The following is a 17,722-nucleotide window of genomic DNA, read 5'->3' as shown; positions in this document are numbered from 1 at the left end:
TCATTTCCTTTATCCTCCTTCATGACTAGGATTAAAGTCCACCTCAGTTCTGTTCTATGCTCCTGCTTCTCAAGAAGTTTGATTTACTTCCTAAATAAATATAGCTCCCACAGGGAATTTTCTGTTTCATTCCTGTTCTGGGATATAATTATTTCTTTTCATTAATTAGAATCTTGGTTGCCTGAAGCCTTGTGTTTTAATTCCTTCATTCTACCAAAGAGCTCTATATCAGATGGAAATGTAGAACAATGTCCTCTAAGTCTGTCATCTCTATTGTGTATAGCAGCCACCCTGCATATATGGAATATTTAGGTCATAATAATCTTAGACAAAAAGATGAAAATGGCACACTCCCTCAAGGCCAATGATGAGTAATCTTAGTTTCCATTTGTCTTACCTGAGATGAGAATCCCAGGTAGAATTATCATCCCTGTGTTTCCTTTCTATATTTAATTTGGCTAATTACTGAGGTCAACCTCCCTGATTTCTGTGTCCTTATCACCCTTGTTCCAAGAGTTGCCATTTAAGCTACTTTTATCTTTCATCATCTTAATATTTCCCTAGACCTTACTTACCATGCCACTGTCACTAGACTGCACACCTCCCTCAGAAAAAAAAATCAGTAGCAGGAAGATGGTAATGGAGTAGGATGCTTAGCTTGCCTCACCCCATGAACACAACTAGGTAACCATCAAATCATTTAAATTCCCCAGAAAATTACCTGAAGACCGACAGAACAAACATCATGACTAAAGGGAGAGAAGAGGCCACACCAAAGAAGGCAGGGTATGCAGAAACATGGTTTAGGAGAAAAAGAGATTGTGGCTGCAGAAGGGAGGGAGTTGTGGTGTCAGATAAGGGGAGAGAGAGAGAGATAGAGAGAGAGAGAAAGAGAGAGAGAGAGAGAGAGAGAGAGAGGAGCATATGGTAATTCCACTGGCTTGGGTAATGAAAGGGGCTGAATTCTGTGAGTTCTTGCAACCAGGGGAGCTTAAAGCTTGGAGTTTTAAAGGATAGTGGGTTTGGCTGCGATAGAGCTCAAACAGCACTATATTGTTCCTGGAAGAAAGCAGGCAGACAACCTGGGGGAATGTAGTGTGAAAACAGTGATCTAAAGAGTGCCTGGAGTGGGGAGATTTTTTGCTCCTTGGAGCATGTCCCTGAGAGGCAACATTCATAGAGACACCTTTCTGGGAACAAAAGAACTGGCTGGTGCCATTTTGCTTCCCCTCCCCTCAGCATAAACTCAGAGCAATCTGTGGGAATCAGAGCATAGCATGGACAATGGCTGCCTAATGTGCTTACACCAAACCCCACCCCCCATGCTCTGGTGGAACTGCCCTTCTCAGTCACACTTGCCTCAGTCCCAGCCCGTGGGCCTCTTCCCGGAAAATGAGAACAAACCCCTGTCCACACCATGTCTCCTGACCAGGAAGTTTTGCAGGGCCTCAGTTCTGGTGGAAGTGGTGATAGGCCTCATTTCATAAACAGACAAGAGCAAACCCAGTTAAAACTCAACAGAGTTAGGCCAGGAACCAAACACTGCCACAGCCTCTGCAGATGACTGGCTTGAAGGATAGAGGACAGAGCAGCCAGAACATGACAACAGAGTGCGTGCAGCACACACTAGAGATGCTCCCTGAAGTTCCAGGCCCTGGGCACTACATGACCTCTTCTTCATAAGGCCATTACTCTCAGGAGCAGGAGACATAACTGGCTTTTCTAACACACAGAAAAAGGCAGAGACAGACAAATGCCCAGACAGAAAAATGTTTCCCAGATGAAAGAACAAGATAAGGCCACAGCCAGAGATCTATGCAAAGCAAATATAAGCATGATCCCTGTATAGAATTTAAAGCAACAATCTTAAGGATACTCACTAGGCTTGAGAAAATAATAGAAGACATCAGTGAGACCCTTACCACAGAGATAAAAGAGTTAAAAAAGAATCAACTAGAGATGAAAAGTGAAATCAATGACATTAGAAACATACTTCATGCAATGAACAGAAGGCTGGAGGAGGCAGAGGAATGAATTACTGACATAGAAGACAAAGTAATGGAAAACAATGAAGCTGAACAAAGGATAGAAAGATGAATTATGTAAAATAAGAATAGACTTAGGGAATTCAGTGACTCCATCAAATGTATTAACATCCACATTATAGGAGTCCCAGAAGAAATAGAAAGAGAAAAGGGAGCAGAAAATTTATTTCAAGAAATAATTGCTAAAAACTTCCCTAATCTGGGGATGGAAACAAACATCCAGATCCAGGAGGCACAGAGAACTCCCATCAAAATCAACAAAAGGAGGCCAACACCAAGACATACTGCAATTAAATTTACAAAATATAGAGATAAAAGAATCTTAAAAGCAGCAAGATCAAAGGAGTCATTAACTTACAAGGGAAAACCCATAAGACTGGCTGGAGATTTCTCAACAGAAACATGGCAAGCCAGAAGGGAGTAGCATGATATATTCAAAGTGCTGAATGGGAAAAATTGCAGCCAGGAATACTCTATTCAGCAAGGTTATCATTCAGAATAAGAGAAATAAAGAGTTTCACAAACAAAAACTAAAGGAGTTTGTGACCACTAAGCCAGCCCTGTAGGAAATACTAAAGATGACTCTGAAAAGGAGAGACCAAAGTTGACAGTATAAAGTCAAGAAATACAAAACTTAAAAATAAGTATTTCAGTAAAAATCAGTCAAGAAACTTACACACAATAAGAACATAAACCTAATAAAATATATGTAAAAATGAGGGAAGAGTGGACAAAAGAATGAATTCAAATTTGAATGGCCATCAACTTAATATAAACGGCTATTTGCAGAAGATGTTATACACAAATGTAATGGCAACCATATATAAAAAGTGACTATAAATATACAAAGAATAAAGAGAAAAATCCAAATATATCACTAAAAAAATCAGCAAAACATGAAAGACAAGGAAGTATCAGAGAAAAATATCCAGAGACGACCACAGAAGTAATAAAATGGCAATAAATACGTACCTATCAATAATTACTTTGAATGTCAATGTACTAAATGCTCCAGTGAAAAGACATAGGATGTCAGAATGGATAAGAAAACAAGACCCATCTATATGCTGCCTACAAGAGACCCATTTTAGACCTCAATGGTCTAATTGATCAAACAAGAGGGAATGGAGAAACATTTATCATGCAAATAGATGTAAAAAAAAAGCCAGAATAACAATACTTATCAGATAAACTAGACCTTAAAACAGATTGTAATGAGAGACAAAGAAGCACACTATATAATCATAAAGGGGACAATCCTCAAAGAAGACATAACAATATAAATATTTATGTACCCAACATGGGAGCACCCAAGTATATAAAGAATTAATAACATAAAGGAACTAATTAATAATAATACATTAACAGTAGGGGACTTTAACACCCCAATTATGTCAATGGATCTATCTAAACAGAAAATAACCAAGGAAACATTGGCATTGAATGACACATTGTACCAGACAGACTTAACAGATATATTCAGAACATTCCATCCTAAAACAGAATACATATTTTTTCAGGTGCACAGGGAAAATTCTCCAGAATAGATAACATATTAGGTCACAAAGCAGGCCTCAAGAAACACAAAATGATTGAAACCATACCATGGATATTTTCTACCACAACACTATGAAACTAGAAGTCAACCACAATAAAAAAAATCTGGAAAGAGCACAAGTACATAGAGGTTAAACAACATGCTACTAAACGATGAATGGGTAAATCATGAAATAAAATAAAAAATAAAAAAATACATGGAAACAAAAATGAAAACATTATGGTCCCCAAACTTTGGGATGCAGCAAAAGTGGTCCTAAGTTGGAAGTATACAGCAATACAGGTCTACCTCAAGAAACAAGAAAAATCTCAAATAAGCAATCTAACTGTACACCTAAAGGGGCTAGAAAAAGAACAACAAACCAAGCCTAAAGCTACTAGAAAAAAGAAAAAAATAGAGATCAGACCAGAAATAAATGACATAGAAGCGAAAACAAAACAAAACCCAAACAAACAACAGAACAGACCAATGAAACCAGGTACTGGGTCTATGAAAAAAATAAGATTGATAAACAGCTAGCCAGACTTAACAAAAAGAAAAAAAGACTCAAAATCACAAATGAGAGGAGAAATAACAACACCACAGAGATACAATCTTTTTTTCATTAATCTATTAAATTTCATTTTTCACACTTTAATTTGTATTCCACTTAGTTAACAGTGTAATATTAGTTTCATGTGCAGAATTTAGTGATTCATCACTTACATACAACATCCAATGTTCAACATACAAGTGTACTCCTTAATACCCATCACTGCTTTAACCCATCCTCCTGTCCACCTCCCCTCCAGTAACCCTCAGTTTGTTCTCTATAGTTAAGAGTCTGTTTCTTGGTGTTATATGCAACTGATGAATTATTGAAAACTACATCTGAAACTAATGATGTACTATATGTTGGCAAATTGAATTTAAATAGTAAAAAAAACGTGTTTCTTGGTTAGCCCCTCTTTTGTTTTTCCTCTATGTTTTTGTTTCTTAAAATTTGCAAATGAGTGAAACATATGGTATTTGTCTCTCTTTGATTTATTTCTATGACTGACTCAACATAATACTAACTCCATCCACATCACTGCAAATGGCAATATTTCACTCTTCCTTTTTGGAAATATTATGTGGCATAGATATACACCACATTTTGTTTGTTTGTTTGTTTGTTTTAGAAAGCATCTTTCAACTAACAACATTCAGGAAGATGGAAGCATTTTTGTTTTACGTTCAACTTATTTAACATATTGTGTTTTATTAGTTTCAAGAGTAGAACTTAGTGATTCATCAGTTGCATATAACATTCAGTGCTCATTACATCAAGTGCTCTCCTTAATATTCATTATCCATTTAACCTATCCTCTCACCCACCTCCCCTCCAGCAACCCTCAGTTTTGTTCCTATAGTAAGAATTTATGATTTGCCTCTATTTTTTAAAAAGATTTTATTTATTCATGAGAGAAACAGAAAGAGGAAGAGAGAGAGAGAGAGAGAGGCAGAGACAGAGACACAGGCAGAGGGAGAAGCAGGTTCCACACAGGGAGCCTGATGCGGGACTTGATCCCGGGACTCCAGGATCACACCCTGGGCCAAAGTCCGGCACTAAACCACTGAGCCATCCAGGGATCCCCGCCTCTCTCTGGTTTTACCTTATTTAATTTTTCTTTCCCTTCCATTATGTTCATCTGTTTTATTTCTTAAATCATACATACAAAAGAAATCATATGGTATTTGAATGACTTATATTGCTTAGCATAATAACTCCTAGTTCCATCTGTGCCATTGCCAATAGCAAGATTTCATTCTTTTTTTTAAGATTTATTTATTTATTTATGATAGACATAGGGAGAGCGAGAGAGAGGCAGAGACACAGGAGGAGGGAGAAGCAGGCTCCATGCCAGGAGCCCCATGCGGGACTCGATCCCGGGACTCTAGAATCATGCCCTGGGCCAAAGGCAGGCGCCAAAGCGCTGAGCCACCCAGGGATCCCTGATTCCATTCTTTTTGATGGCTAGGTAATATTCCAGTGTGTGTATGTGTGTGTGTGTGTGTGTGTGTGTGTGTGTGTATACTACTTTTTCTTTATCCATTTACCTGTCAATGAACATCTAGACTTTTTTTGATATTTTAGCTATTGTGGACATTGCTGTTGTTATAAACATTGGGGTGCACGTGATCCTTTGAATCACTATGCTTCTGTCCTTTGGATAAATGCCCAGTAATGCAGTTGCTGGTTGTAGGGTAGCTCTATTTTTAACTTTTTTGAGGAACCTCCATACTGTTTTCCAGAGTGGCTGCACCTGTTTGCATTCCACAACAGTGCAAGAGGGTTCCCCTTTCTCCACATCTTCACCAACACCTGTTGTTTCTTGTGTATGGATTTTAGCCATTTTGACCAGTGTGAGATGGTATCTCATTATAGTTTTGATTTGTATTTCCCTGATGCTGAGTGAGTGTTGAGTATTTTTTCATGCATCTGTTAGCTACCTGGATGTCTTCCTTGGAGAAAGGTCGGGTCATGTCTTCTGCCCATTTCTTGACTGGATTTGTTTTTTGGTTGCTGAGTTTGGTTAAGTTCTTTATAGATTTTGGACCTAGTCCTTTATATGATATTTCATTTGTGAATATCTTCTCCCATTTCGTAGGTTGCCTTTTTATTATTTACTGTTTATTTTTTCAATGCTTTATTTAAATTCAATTTGCCAACATATAGTGTAACACCCAGTGCTCATCTCGTCCTGTGCCCTCCTTAATGCCTGTCACCTAGTTACCCTATCCCCCCATCAACCTTCCCTTCTGCAACCCTTTGTTTCCCAGAGTTAGAGCTGCTTGTGGCTTATCTTCCTCTCTAATTTTTCGCCAATTTCCCCCCTTCCCTTCCCTTATGGCTCCTTTCACTAGTTCTTATATTCCACATATGAGTGAAACCATATGATAATTGTCTTTCTCTGATTGACTCATTTCACTTAGCATTAATACCCTTCAGTTCCATCCATGTCAATGTAAATGGTAGGTATTTATCTTTCTGATGGCTGAGTAATATTCCCTTGTGTATCTATCATCTATCTATCTATCTATCTATCTATCTATCTATCTATCTATCTATCTATCTACCTATCCATCCATCCATCCATCCATCCATCTATATCTATATATATCTCACATATTTATCCACTCAGCTGTCAAAGGACATTGTGGCTCTTTCCACCTGTAGGTTGCCTTTTAGTGTTGTTGATGGTATCCTTTGCTGTGCAGAAGCTTTTTATCTTGATGAAGTCCCAATAGTTCATTTTTGTTTTTGTTTCCCTTACCTTTGGAAATGTGTCTAGCAAGAAGTTGCTGTGACCAAGGTCAAAGAGGTTGCTGCCTGTGTTCTCCTGTAGGATTTTGATGGTTTCCTGCCTAACTTTTAGATCTTTCATCCATTTTGGGTCTACTTTGGTGTATGGTAAGAAAGAGGTCCAGTTTTATTCTTCTGCATATGGCTGTCTAATTTTCCCCATACCATTTGTTGAAGAGACTGTCTTTTCCACTGGATATTCTTTCCTGCTTTGCAGATTAGTTGACTAGAGAGTTGAGAGTCCTCTTCTAAGTTGTCTATTCTGTTCCATTGATCTATGTGTTTTTGCCAGTACCATACGGTGATGACTGGAGCTTTGTAATACAGCTTGAAGTCTGGAACTGTGGTGCCTCCAGCATTGGTTTTCTTTTTCAACATTCCTTTGGCTATTTGGAGTCTTTTGTGATTCCACAAATTTTAGGATTTATTCTAGCTCTGTGAAAAATGCTGGTGTTATTTTAATAGGGATTGCACTGAATGTGTAGACTGCTTTGAGTACCATAGATATTTTAACAATATCTGTTATTCCAGGGGTTCCTGGGTGGCTTAGTGAGTTAAGTATCTGCCTTCATCTCAGGTCATGACCCCAGGGTCCTGGTATTAAGTCTTATTTGGGCTCCTTGCTCAGTGGGTGCCTGCTTCTCCCTCTCCCTGTGCCTGCTGCTCCACCAGCTTGTGCTCTGTCAAATAACAAATAAAATCTCAAAAAAAAAGAAATGCAACAGATTTTTATATGCTGACTTTATATCCTGCAACATTGGTGAATTCATGTATCAGTTCTGGGAAATTTTTTGTGGAGTCTTTTGAGGTTTCTACATAGGACCATGTCATCTGTGGAGAGTGAAATTTGACTCCTTCCTTGACAATATGGATGCCTTTTATTTCTTTTTGTTGGGCTGCTTGAGGTTAGGACTATCAGTACTATGTTGAACAACAGTGGTGGGAATAGACATTCTTGTTCTTGAACTTAGGGGAAAAGCTCTCAGGTTTTCCCCATTGAGGAAGATATTTGCTGTTTTTTTTTTTTTTTTTTTTTGTATATGGTTTCTATGATGTTAAGGTATGGTCCATCTATCCCTACTTTGTTCAGAGGGTTTGTATCAAGAAAAGATGCAGTATTTTGTTAAATGCTTTTTCTGCATGTATTGAGAGGATGATACAGTTTTTCTCCTTTGTTTTACTAGTGTGGTGTATCATATTGATTTGCGGATGTTGAACCACCCCTTCAGGCCACAAATAAATACTACTTGGAATAATCCTTTCAATGTATTGTTGGATACTATTAGATAGTATCCTTGTAGAATTTTTGGTCCATGTTCATCAGGAATGGGGTCTGTGATTCCCTTTTTGGTAGGGTCTTTGGTTTGGGGATCAAAGTAATGCCAGCCTCGTAGAATGAGCTTGGAATTTTTCCTTCCAGTTCTATTTTTTGGAATAATTTCAGAGAACAGATATTAATTTTTCTTTAAATGTTTGGCAGAATTCTCCTGGGAAGCCATCTGGCCCCGGAGTCTTGTTCATTGGGAGTTTCTTGATTACTGATTGAATTTCTATGCCAGTTATGGGTCTGTTCAGATTTTCTATTCTTCCTATTTCAGTGTTTTGTTTATATGTTTTAAGGAAGGCATCCCTTTCTTCCAGATTGCCTAATTTATTGGCATATAATTGCTCATAATATTCTCTTATAATTGTATTTCTTTGGTGTTCATTGTGATCTCTCTTCTTTCATTCATGATTTTATTTAGTTCTTTCTCTTTTCTTTTTGGTAAGTCTGGCTAGAGGTTTATCAATCTTATTAGTTCTTTCAAAGAACCAGCTCCTACTTTTATCAATCTGTTCTGCTATTTTTAAATTTCTACACCATTGATTTCTTCTCTGATCTTTATTATTTCTCTTTTCCTATTGGATTTAGGCTTTATTTTCTATTCTTTTTCCAGCTCCTTAGGTGTTGGTTAGGTTGTGTGTTTGAGACTTTTCTTGCTTCTTGAGGAAGGCCTGTATTTCTATATACTCTTAATATACTACTGTATTTCTATATATGCCTTTGCTGCATCCCAAAGATTTTGAACTGTCATGTTTTCATTTTCATTTCCTCCCATATACTTTTAAAATTCTCCTTTAATTTCCTGATTGACTCACTCATTCTTTAGTAGGATGTTCTTTAACCTTAAGTATTTGTGGTTCTTACAAATTTCTTCTTGTGGTTTACTTCAAATTTCATAGAATTGTGGTCTGAAAATATATATGGTATAATCTCAATCAAGTTGTACCAATTGAGACCTGATTTGTCACCCAGTATGTGATCTATTCTATAAAATTTTCCATGTGCACTTGAAAAGAATGTGTATTCTCCTTTTTAGGATGAAAGGTTCTGAATATATCTATTAAGTCCATCTGGCCCAGTGAGTCATTCAAAGCTCTTGTTTCTTTGTTGATCTTCTACTTAGATATCTGTCCATTTCTGTGAGTGGGGTGTTAAAATCCTCTATTATTGTACTATTATAAGTTTTTAAATGTTTATTAATTGACATATATTTGGGTGCTCCCAAGTTAGGGGCATAAATATTTACAATTGCTAGATCTTCTTGTTGGATAGGACCCTTTATAATAATATGTTCTTCATCTCTTATTACATTCTTTGGTTTAAAATCTAGGTTTTCTGATATAAGGATGGGTACTCCATCTTCCTTTTCATGTCCATTAGCATGATAAATGGTTCTCCATCCCCTCACTTTCAATCTGGAGGTATCTTTGTATCTAAAATGAGTCTCTTGTAAGTAGCATATTGATAAGTCTTGTTTTTATAATCCATAGATACTCTAATATGCCTTTTGACTGGAACATTTAATCTATTTACACTTAGAATAATTATTGAAAGATATGAATTTAGTGCTATTGTATTACCTGTAAAGTCATTGCTCCTGTAGATTGTTCCTTTCTAGTCTTTGTTACTTTTGGTCTCTCGCTTCAATATTTTATTTTAAATATACAATATATGAAATGTTTTATGTATTACATATATAAAACTATATAAAATATTAATAAATGTTAATTAAATACATATTAAAGATATTTATATTAAATATCTCTTAATACTTCCTGAAGGATTTAGTGTTCACAAATTCCTTTAAGTTTTTGTCTTGGAAACTCTCTCTCTCCTTCTGTTCTGAACGACAGCCTTGTTGGATAAAGTATTCTTGGCTTCATATTTTTCCCATTAAGCATGATGACTATATCATATCAGTCCTTTCTGGCCTGCCAGGTTTCTGTGGACAGGTTTGCTGCCAGCCTTATCTATCTACCCTTGTAGGTTTAGGACCTCACTTCCAAGCTACTTTCAGGATTTTTCTCTTTATCTTGTAATTTGCAACTTTCACTATAATATGTTGAGGTGTTCATCTATTTTTGTTGATTTTAAAAAATGATTTTACTTATTTATTCATGAGACACACACACACACACATACACACACAGAGGCAGAGACACAGGCAGAGGGAGAAGCAGACTCCATGCAGGGAGCCCGATGTGGGACTCGATCCTAGGTCTCCAGGATTGGGCCCTGGGCGGAAGGCAGTGCTAAACCGCTGAGCCACCGGGGCTGCCCTATTGTTTTTTTAAGGGTAGTTCTCTGTGCTTCCTGAACTTAAATGTGTGTTTCCTTACCCAGATTAGGGAAGCTCTCAAATATAATTTGGTCAAATAAACCTTCTTCCCCTATTTCCCACTCTTCATCTTCTAGTACTCCTATAATATGGATATTACTTTGCTTTATGGAATTGCTGGGTTCCCTAAGTCTACCTTTGTGATCTAATAGTTTTCTTTCCTTCTTCTTTTTAGTTTCCTTATTTTCCATAATTTTGTTTTCTAGGTTACTGATTCACTCTTCTGTTTTGTTCAGCCTGGTTATTTTGGTCTTCACTTGGAACTGATTCTCAATAGTGGCATTTTTAATTTCAGCCTGACTAGATTTTAGTTCTTTTCTCACTCTAGTAAGGGATTCTCTAGTGTCTTCTATGTTTTCAACCTCAGCTAGTATCTTTATATTTGTTTTTATATATATATTTTACAGTTTTTACAAATATTTTGTTTATTTTAATGAAGCTGGTATAGACAATGTCCATTTAAAATCCATATCCCAGGCCAAAAAGTACAAATAAAATAAAAAGAGCAGTGTTCTATTGAATACACTTCTGCATGAATAGCTTTATTAACTGCTAATGAAAATTAGAACTTTTATGGGATCTTCTGACAAGACTTTTTATCTTAAAATGCTTTCTCTTCAGTGAAGCCATCTTTGGAATTAGTCATTTACTCTCATTATCTCTGTCTTCTCTACTCCAGCCTGATATTTCTCTTCCTTTGGTTCAGATCCTTAACTTTTAAAAGAAGCTTCAAGTTAAGGAATGGTCATTTTCCCATTTTCCCACTTTCTCATTTTCAGTTCTCTGAAAAACTTCCATCTCCCACTGAAAGTCACAATCCAGGGGTGTGCTAGAACTTCAGGGCCAATTGGAAAGTCATCATGAACACCTGTATTGGTCGTTCTTATCACAAGCCTGAAAATGCACAGTCCTGGAAAAGGTGGCCTCTCTGTGCACACATGTAATTTTTAAAAAGGAAAGGGCAATATGAAAGGGGCTGAGGTTTTGTCACCAAAAATCAGCACAATGAAAACAAGTGATAATCAATAATGGGCACTAGAATTCAAATTGCCAGATGTTTTAAAGAGATGGGCTGCCAGTTTTCAATTCTGTTTTGAACACATTACAAAAGAACTATTTTTAAAAATAAGAAAGGTTTGAGGGTAAAGAAAAAATAAAAAGAATATCTAAATCGTTGAATGTCCCCCTGTTTGTTCCTGATAAACTTCAACCATATCTTCTTCTTCCATTCCCAGTTCTTTTGGAGTGTGATTATCAGCAACTCTCTGACCTTCAAAGAGAAACCTGAGTGAATTCACTGGAACTCCCTGTCTTTGACAGTATGATTCTTTGAGTTTCTTGAGATGTGTTGTCATTTTCACTTTGAATAAGTCAATCTCACTGCTATCCTGTCCAATGACTTTCAGTTTAATGTATTCTCCTTCCTACTTATCCCCCAAGTCCTCAGTTGAAGGTTTGCCTCCTGGTCGGACATGGTGACAGTGGCTTATCCAGGGTTTCCACAAAGCAGCAGCCTCAGGTAGGCAGAACCTTGCTCCAGGGTTTACAAATTCGTCTCTTCCCCACAGCACAACACCGTGACTCTATAATTATTTTAAATTCTAGTTCAGACATCTTATATCCATATTGATTAAATCCTTGGCTGTACTACCTCCTGTTCTTTCTTTTGGGGTGAATTTCTCCATTTTGTCTAATCATTTTGTCTAGAATACAAGAAAAAAACAGTAACAAACAAAAAGAAACTAGATCCTGTGTGTGTTTTGGTCTGTTAAAAGAAACTAGATCCCAAAAGAAAGAGATACACACATACACACACACACACACACACATATACATACATACATACATACACACACATATATATATACACACAAATATAAATTTAATGAAAGGAAACAAAATATAAAAATATATAAAGTATATATAAAAATAAAAATTAAAAAGAGAAAAAGAATTTAAAAAATAATATAACAAAAAATATGAAAGGCTAAGGAATAAAAATACAAAGAATGCTATATACTTTTTTCCCCAAGAGCTGAAGCTTTGCAGACCTCTATGATCAGTAGACTTTGCGTGAGTTGTTTGTGCTGATCTTCTGGGAGAGGTGCCTGTTGCACTGATTCTCAGGTGGACTTGCCTTAATGGAAATGGGCCTCCAGTTTTCAGGGAGGCAGGGATTGGTGTAAGGGGCTCCAGACTCCACTAGGAGGCGCTGTTTTGCACCATGAAGGCGTTCATCAATTGATGGGTGGGATGAATGTGGCTGTGCCCTGTTCTCTAGCCCTGGAGCTGAAAATTCACACCCCTCACTCTTCCGTGGGTCTTCACAGAAAAGCAGTCAATCACTCCCCATCCTCTTAGCTTCCATCAGAACTCTGTGTTCACCAGCCTATGATGGAGGATTTACCTCAGGCATGTGAGATCCAAAACCCCAAATTTTAAGAACTTCTGGAGTGCGGACCCATACTGTTCATCCTGGGGTGGTGCGTTTCACCACGCTTCTACCTTTTGCTGGACTCAGCCCAGGAAAGCAGTCACACAAATGCACAGTGGTTTGCAGTTTATGGCAACACATAGGAGAAAGCCAACACTTAGATGCACTGTTCTCAGCTGGCTTCCATGTTCCTATGCCTGGGAACTCTGCCACACTCAAACACCACCTGTTCTTCTTGCCACCCCAGGGAACCTCAGACAATGTTGTCACACCTGGGATTCCATCCTGCTTCACCACCTGAGCACCTTTGGCCAGGCATATTCCTCACTGTAGCAGACTTCTGTTAAGTTCCAATTCTGCACTCCACTGTTTATAATACTTTGTGGTAGCATCCTTAAGCAGGCTCCCTCCTCTCCACCGTATTCTCAGGTGTATCACACTGGATTCAAGTCTCTGCAACTCCTACCTTCCAGAGGGTGGTTGCTTTTCTACTTGTAGACTTGTAGAAATTGTTTTCTCCGATCTCTAATTGGTTCCTCAGGTGTTCAGAATGACTTGATAACTTATCTAGTTGGCTTCAAGGGACAAGACAAACTTAGAGTTCCCCTACTCCTCCACCATCTTAACTCCTCTCACACATTTTCTTTATCCATTCATCTGTTAATGGATATTGGGCTGTTTCCATAATTTGGCTATTGTTGACAGTGCTGCTATAAACATGGGGGGGTGCATGCATCCTTTGGAATTAATGTTTTGTATTCTTTGCATATGTAGAATTTAAGAAACAAACAAACAATGAGCAAAGGGGAAAAAAGAGAGGGAGGCAAACCAAGAAACAGACCCTTAACTATAGAGAGCAAACTGATGGTTACCAGAGTGGATGTGGTTAAAGGGATGGGTTAAAGAGGTGATGGAGTTTAAGGAGTGCACTTGTGATAAGCACTGGGTATAAGTGCTGAATACTATATGCCTGAAACTAATATTATACTGCAGGTTAATTAACTATAATTTAAATAAACAAAAAATTCAAGTAAGCCTTTTGTGAACTTGAACGTATGAGGCAATCCTCTCGTTCAATGAGAGAAATCTTCAGTTGTGAATTTCTCAAATTTAGTCAGCATCTGACAGTTGTAATTGGACACTGGCTTGTTGGTAAATTACTGCTCACCTTGCTAAACATAGAAAATTAAAAATGATTTCTGGTCACCCAAACCATTCATGTAGAACTTTGACCCTTTACCTGTGTGTATATTCTTTGGGTAGAATAAATGATAATTCAGCTCCAGTAAAATTTTCCACAGTGGCATCTGGAATATGAGAATGAATTATTTCTGAGATCTTTTCAACATCACAATGTGATTCCTTTTCCATGACTATATGATATCCAGCACCTGAGAGAAATCATTTAAAAGACCACATGAAGCATTTTCAGACTTTTTAATCTCCTTGTAAATCCAAACTTGGCTCTTCATCTTTCAAGTTACCTAGGTCCACAAAGAAGACATGGAATGTCACAAGATACTTTGTTATGACTCAAGGAAGGCTCATGCCTTAAACTTCCAAATGTGGTTCCAAGAACCAAGGTATTGAATAAACATAACTCCTATAATTTTCTTAGTGAACAATAATAGCTTAGTGTATATAATCAGAAATAGTATACATATGAAGAAAGGCCCCTGTAATCAACTTATCACTCTTGAAACTGTAATCTTAAAAAATATTCATTTATTGTTACTGGTTGTCCAGTGTGTATCAGGCATTAACTAGGCCCTGAGGATTGATCAGTGAACAAAGCATGCAAAATTTCTGCCTTCTTAAGAGCTACTTTCTAGTAAAAGGACACAGATACTAATAAAGAGGAGTAAGTTAAAATATACACTATGTTAGGAAAAAATAAAGCAGAAAAGGGCTATATTAAGTGTTGAAAGAAAGTTGTTAAATTTTAGACAGAGATCCATGAAAAGCCTGAGAATATGATTTCTGACTAGTGATTTCAAAGAAATTAGAGAACTATTACATTTAGTGTTTTCCCTGTTATACAGAGAAATTGTTTTCTGGAATTGGAGAAAACCATCATTATTTTAAATATGCATTACAAATGGTCATTGTATTTGCATTTATGTTTCTATTTAAGATTAAAAATGTGACTATAGGTTTTTAAGTATATATATCTCTTAGAAGATAATCTGGTTTATCTACTTGGTTTATAGTGTGGAAGACACTATTACATTTTACAAAGAGGCAACTATATCCTGAGAATAAAGTGATTTATCCACTATTTATTAGCTATCGGAACCAGTTTACTTAAAAATTGGTATGTAGGGCAGCCCCGGTGGCGCAGCGGTTTAGCGCCGCCTGCAGCCCAGGGCGTGATCCTGGAGACCCTGGATCGAGTCCTGCGTCGGGCTCTCTGCATGGAGCCTGCTTCTCCCTCTGCCTGTGTCTCTGCCTCTCTCTCTCTGCATCTCTATGAATAAATAAATAAATAAATCTTTAAAAAAATAAAAATAAATAAAAATTGGTATGTAAATTGTTTTTCATTTCTCAGGAATGATGACACAATTGTGCTCTTAAAACTGAAAAGAAAATGCCTCCTTTAGCAGAGAAGTGGGGTTGTTAAGTGAGAGTTGAATGCTAATAACAACATGGAATTTCCTATGCCATTAAAGAAGCAAACAAAAATCTCAGGCTTTTGATTAAGATGTAAGAAGCAATTTAAGTATATTTAAAATTTAGCATATAAGAAGGGACTGGAACATCCCAAAGTATTATATCTTTTAAAATACCTAGTTGTGTATTATGTACTATTTTATCAGAAATTAGTAACAGTAGTGAATGCTATTAGAAATTAGAAATAATTTATCAAAAGCATAGCTGTTTAAATGGTATGCCTCATAACCTAGCACAATTAGTTTAGATAAATCTAATTTTGGATTACAAGTCAACTGTACAAACTCAAACCTCTAAGGCGATCATAAACTTTGAAATACCTAAATGGGAATATAAATATGACTTTAGATCATTTTTTTATTTATCTAGGGCCCAGTTTTACATTCTATAAAATGAGGTGGTTGTTTTGAATATTAAATATGATATGTAAAGTGGATACCATAATAACTAATATAGAGTAAATAATGTGAGTTGAATGAATTCAAATACTGAATAAATGAATGATGAAGCAGTTCATCTTTATCTACATTTATGTTTATACCCAATTTTGAATTACTATTACTATAATTTTAGCCCTTGATAATTAACTGTTTGATGTTTCAGTTTTATCTCCTAAAAAAGTCCTATACTTATCAAAGTCAATGACTATATTATTCTACTTGTATGGTATCCTTACTGCCAATTATCATATTTTAGAGTTATCTCACCATATGAGATTTAAAACTTGTTTGGCAAATGAGAAATTAGTCATTTCCTCTCCTCATCAAACAATTAATTACTCAACACATAAATCTATTTGGACACAACTGTATTCTAGGGACAAAGAAAACTGTCAGTAGGTGTAAAGTGGGAGAAATAAGGATGGCCTTTGTAGGTTGATAAAAGTATTTTGTGAGTCTTAATGTATGTCTTAGAGAACAAACAATAAATATATATAAGGAATATCTAAGTTGCAAAGGGCCTTAAAAACCAATTAGAGGGATCCCTGGGTGGCGCAGCGGTTTGATGCCTGCCTTTGGCCCAGGGCGCGATCCTGGAGACCTGGGATCGAATCCCACATCGGGCTCCCGGTGCATGGAGCCTGCTTCTCCCTCTGCCTGTGTCTCTGCCTCTCTCTCTCTCTGTGTGTGACTATCATAAAAAAAAAAAAAAAAACAATTAGAATCACCGAAATCTAATTAGTAGGACAGAGGGAGTCACTGATGTTTTGGCTATACTGACAATATATCATTAAAATCATGTAGAAGAATATCACTAAGACATCAATATCACAAGAATGAGCAAAGGGATAGAGAACCAACCATATGTTTGTTTCAGGAAGACAGAAGAGCCACAGCACTGCAGGGTCCCCCTGACCATGATGGCAATGCGGTCACCCAGGAGATCAGCTTCATCCATGGAGTGAGTGGTCAATAAGATGGTACGATTCTGTTTATACCGCTGAAGGAGCTCCCAGGTGGCTCTCCTTGAGACTGGGTCCATACCAGATGATGGTTCATCAAGTAACACTACCTAAAAACCAGAAGAATTATATGACATTCTAGGCTACTGGTGTCATAATTGCTCTTTGACAGGAACACACTTAAGCTAAGATACAAAATCTAGACTAAATATAGTGAAAAAATCCTCGAGAAAAAAAAAATCCCAAACCATGTTATGACAATTGAGCCAAAAAAGGCAAATTCCTTCTATCATTGGCAGAATTCCTTTAAGATTCATATCAACTCTCAGGTTTTTGTCAGCTGAGTTTTCTAGATTAGTTGGAAGGAACCCATGGTTAATGCCTCCTCAACCCCCTCTTTTCTCTCTCTTTTCTTTAATACCTGGGAGCCCCCCATAAGTGCTATGATGATGGAGAGTTTGCGCTTCATTCCTCCACTCAGTGCCTTTGAAAGTGTATCACGCTTTTCTAGCAGGTTAAAAGTAGACAGCATATGGTCAATTTCCATAGAATACATGTTTTGATATATTCTTTTAACCTAAAAAGAGGAGGCAGAATTTACATGATGCATCCAACTTTATCCTTGT

At 37.0% G+C, this 17,722-nt stretch overlaps 1 protein-coding gene and 1 pseudogene across 9 annotated transcripts in view; both read right to left on the bottom strand.

Annotated features, from left to right (window-relative positions):
• LOC144319118 (phospholipid-transporting ATPase ABCA3-like) overlaps positions 1 to 17,722 on the bottom strand; it is a 194,698-nt gene that overhangs the window by 85,521 nt on the left and 91,455 nt on the right. For 8 of the 9 annotated variants that reach the window (XR_013385020.1, XR_013385019.1, XM_077906913.1 and 5 more), the window contains 3 exons: positions 17,518 to 17,673; positions 16,996 to 17,206; positions 14,265 to 14,415 (listed from right to left, as the gene is read on the bottom strand). Coding sequence is in view for 7 of the 9 variants with exons in the window: in XM_077906913.1 (XP_077763039.1) it covers positions 14,265 to 14,415; positions 16,996 to 17,206; positions 17,518 to 17,673 (518 nt within the window). In the remaining 2 variants the exon portion in view is untranslated. The remainder of the gene's footprint in view (positions 1 to 14,264; positions 14,416 to 16,995; positions 17,207 to 17,517; positions 17,674 to 17,722) is intronic. The other variant, XM_077906914.1, reaches the window with a different exon arrangement.
• On the bottom strand, positions 11,313 to 14,220 carry LOC144319121 (small ubiquitin-related modifier 1 pseudogene; annotated as a pseudogene).

This window comes from Canis aureus, chromosome 8 (assembly GCF_053574225.1).
Source record: "Canis aureus isolate CA01 chromosome 8, VMU_Caureus_v.1.0, whole genome shotgun sequence".
Classification (NCBI taxonomy): domain Eukaryota; kingdom Metazoa; phylum Chordata; class Mammalia; order Carnivora; family Canidae; genus Canis; species Canis aureus.
This window is presented reverse-complemented; position numbering and strand designations above follow the sequence as displayed.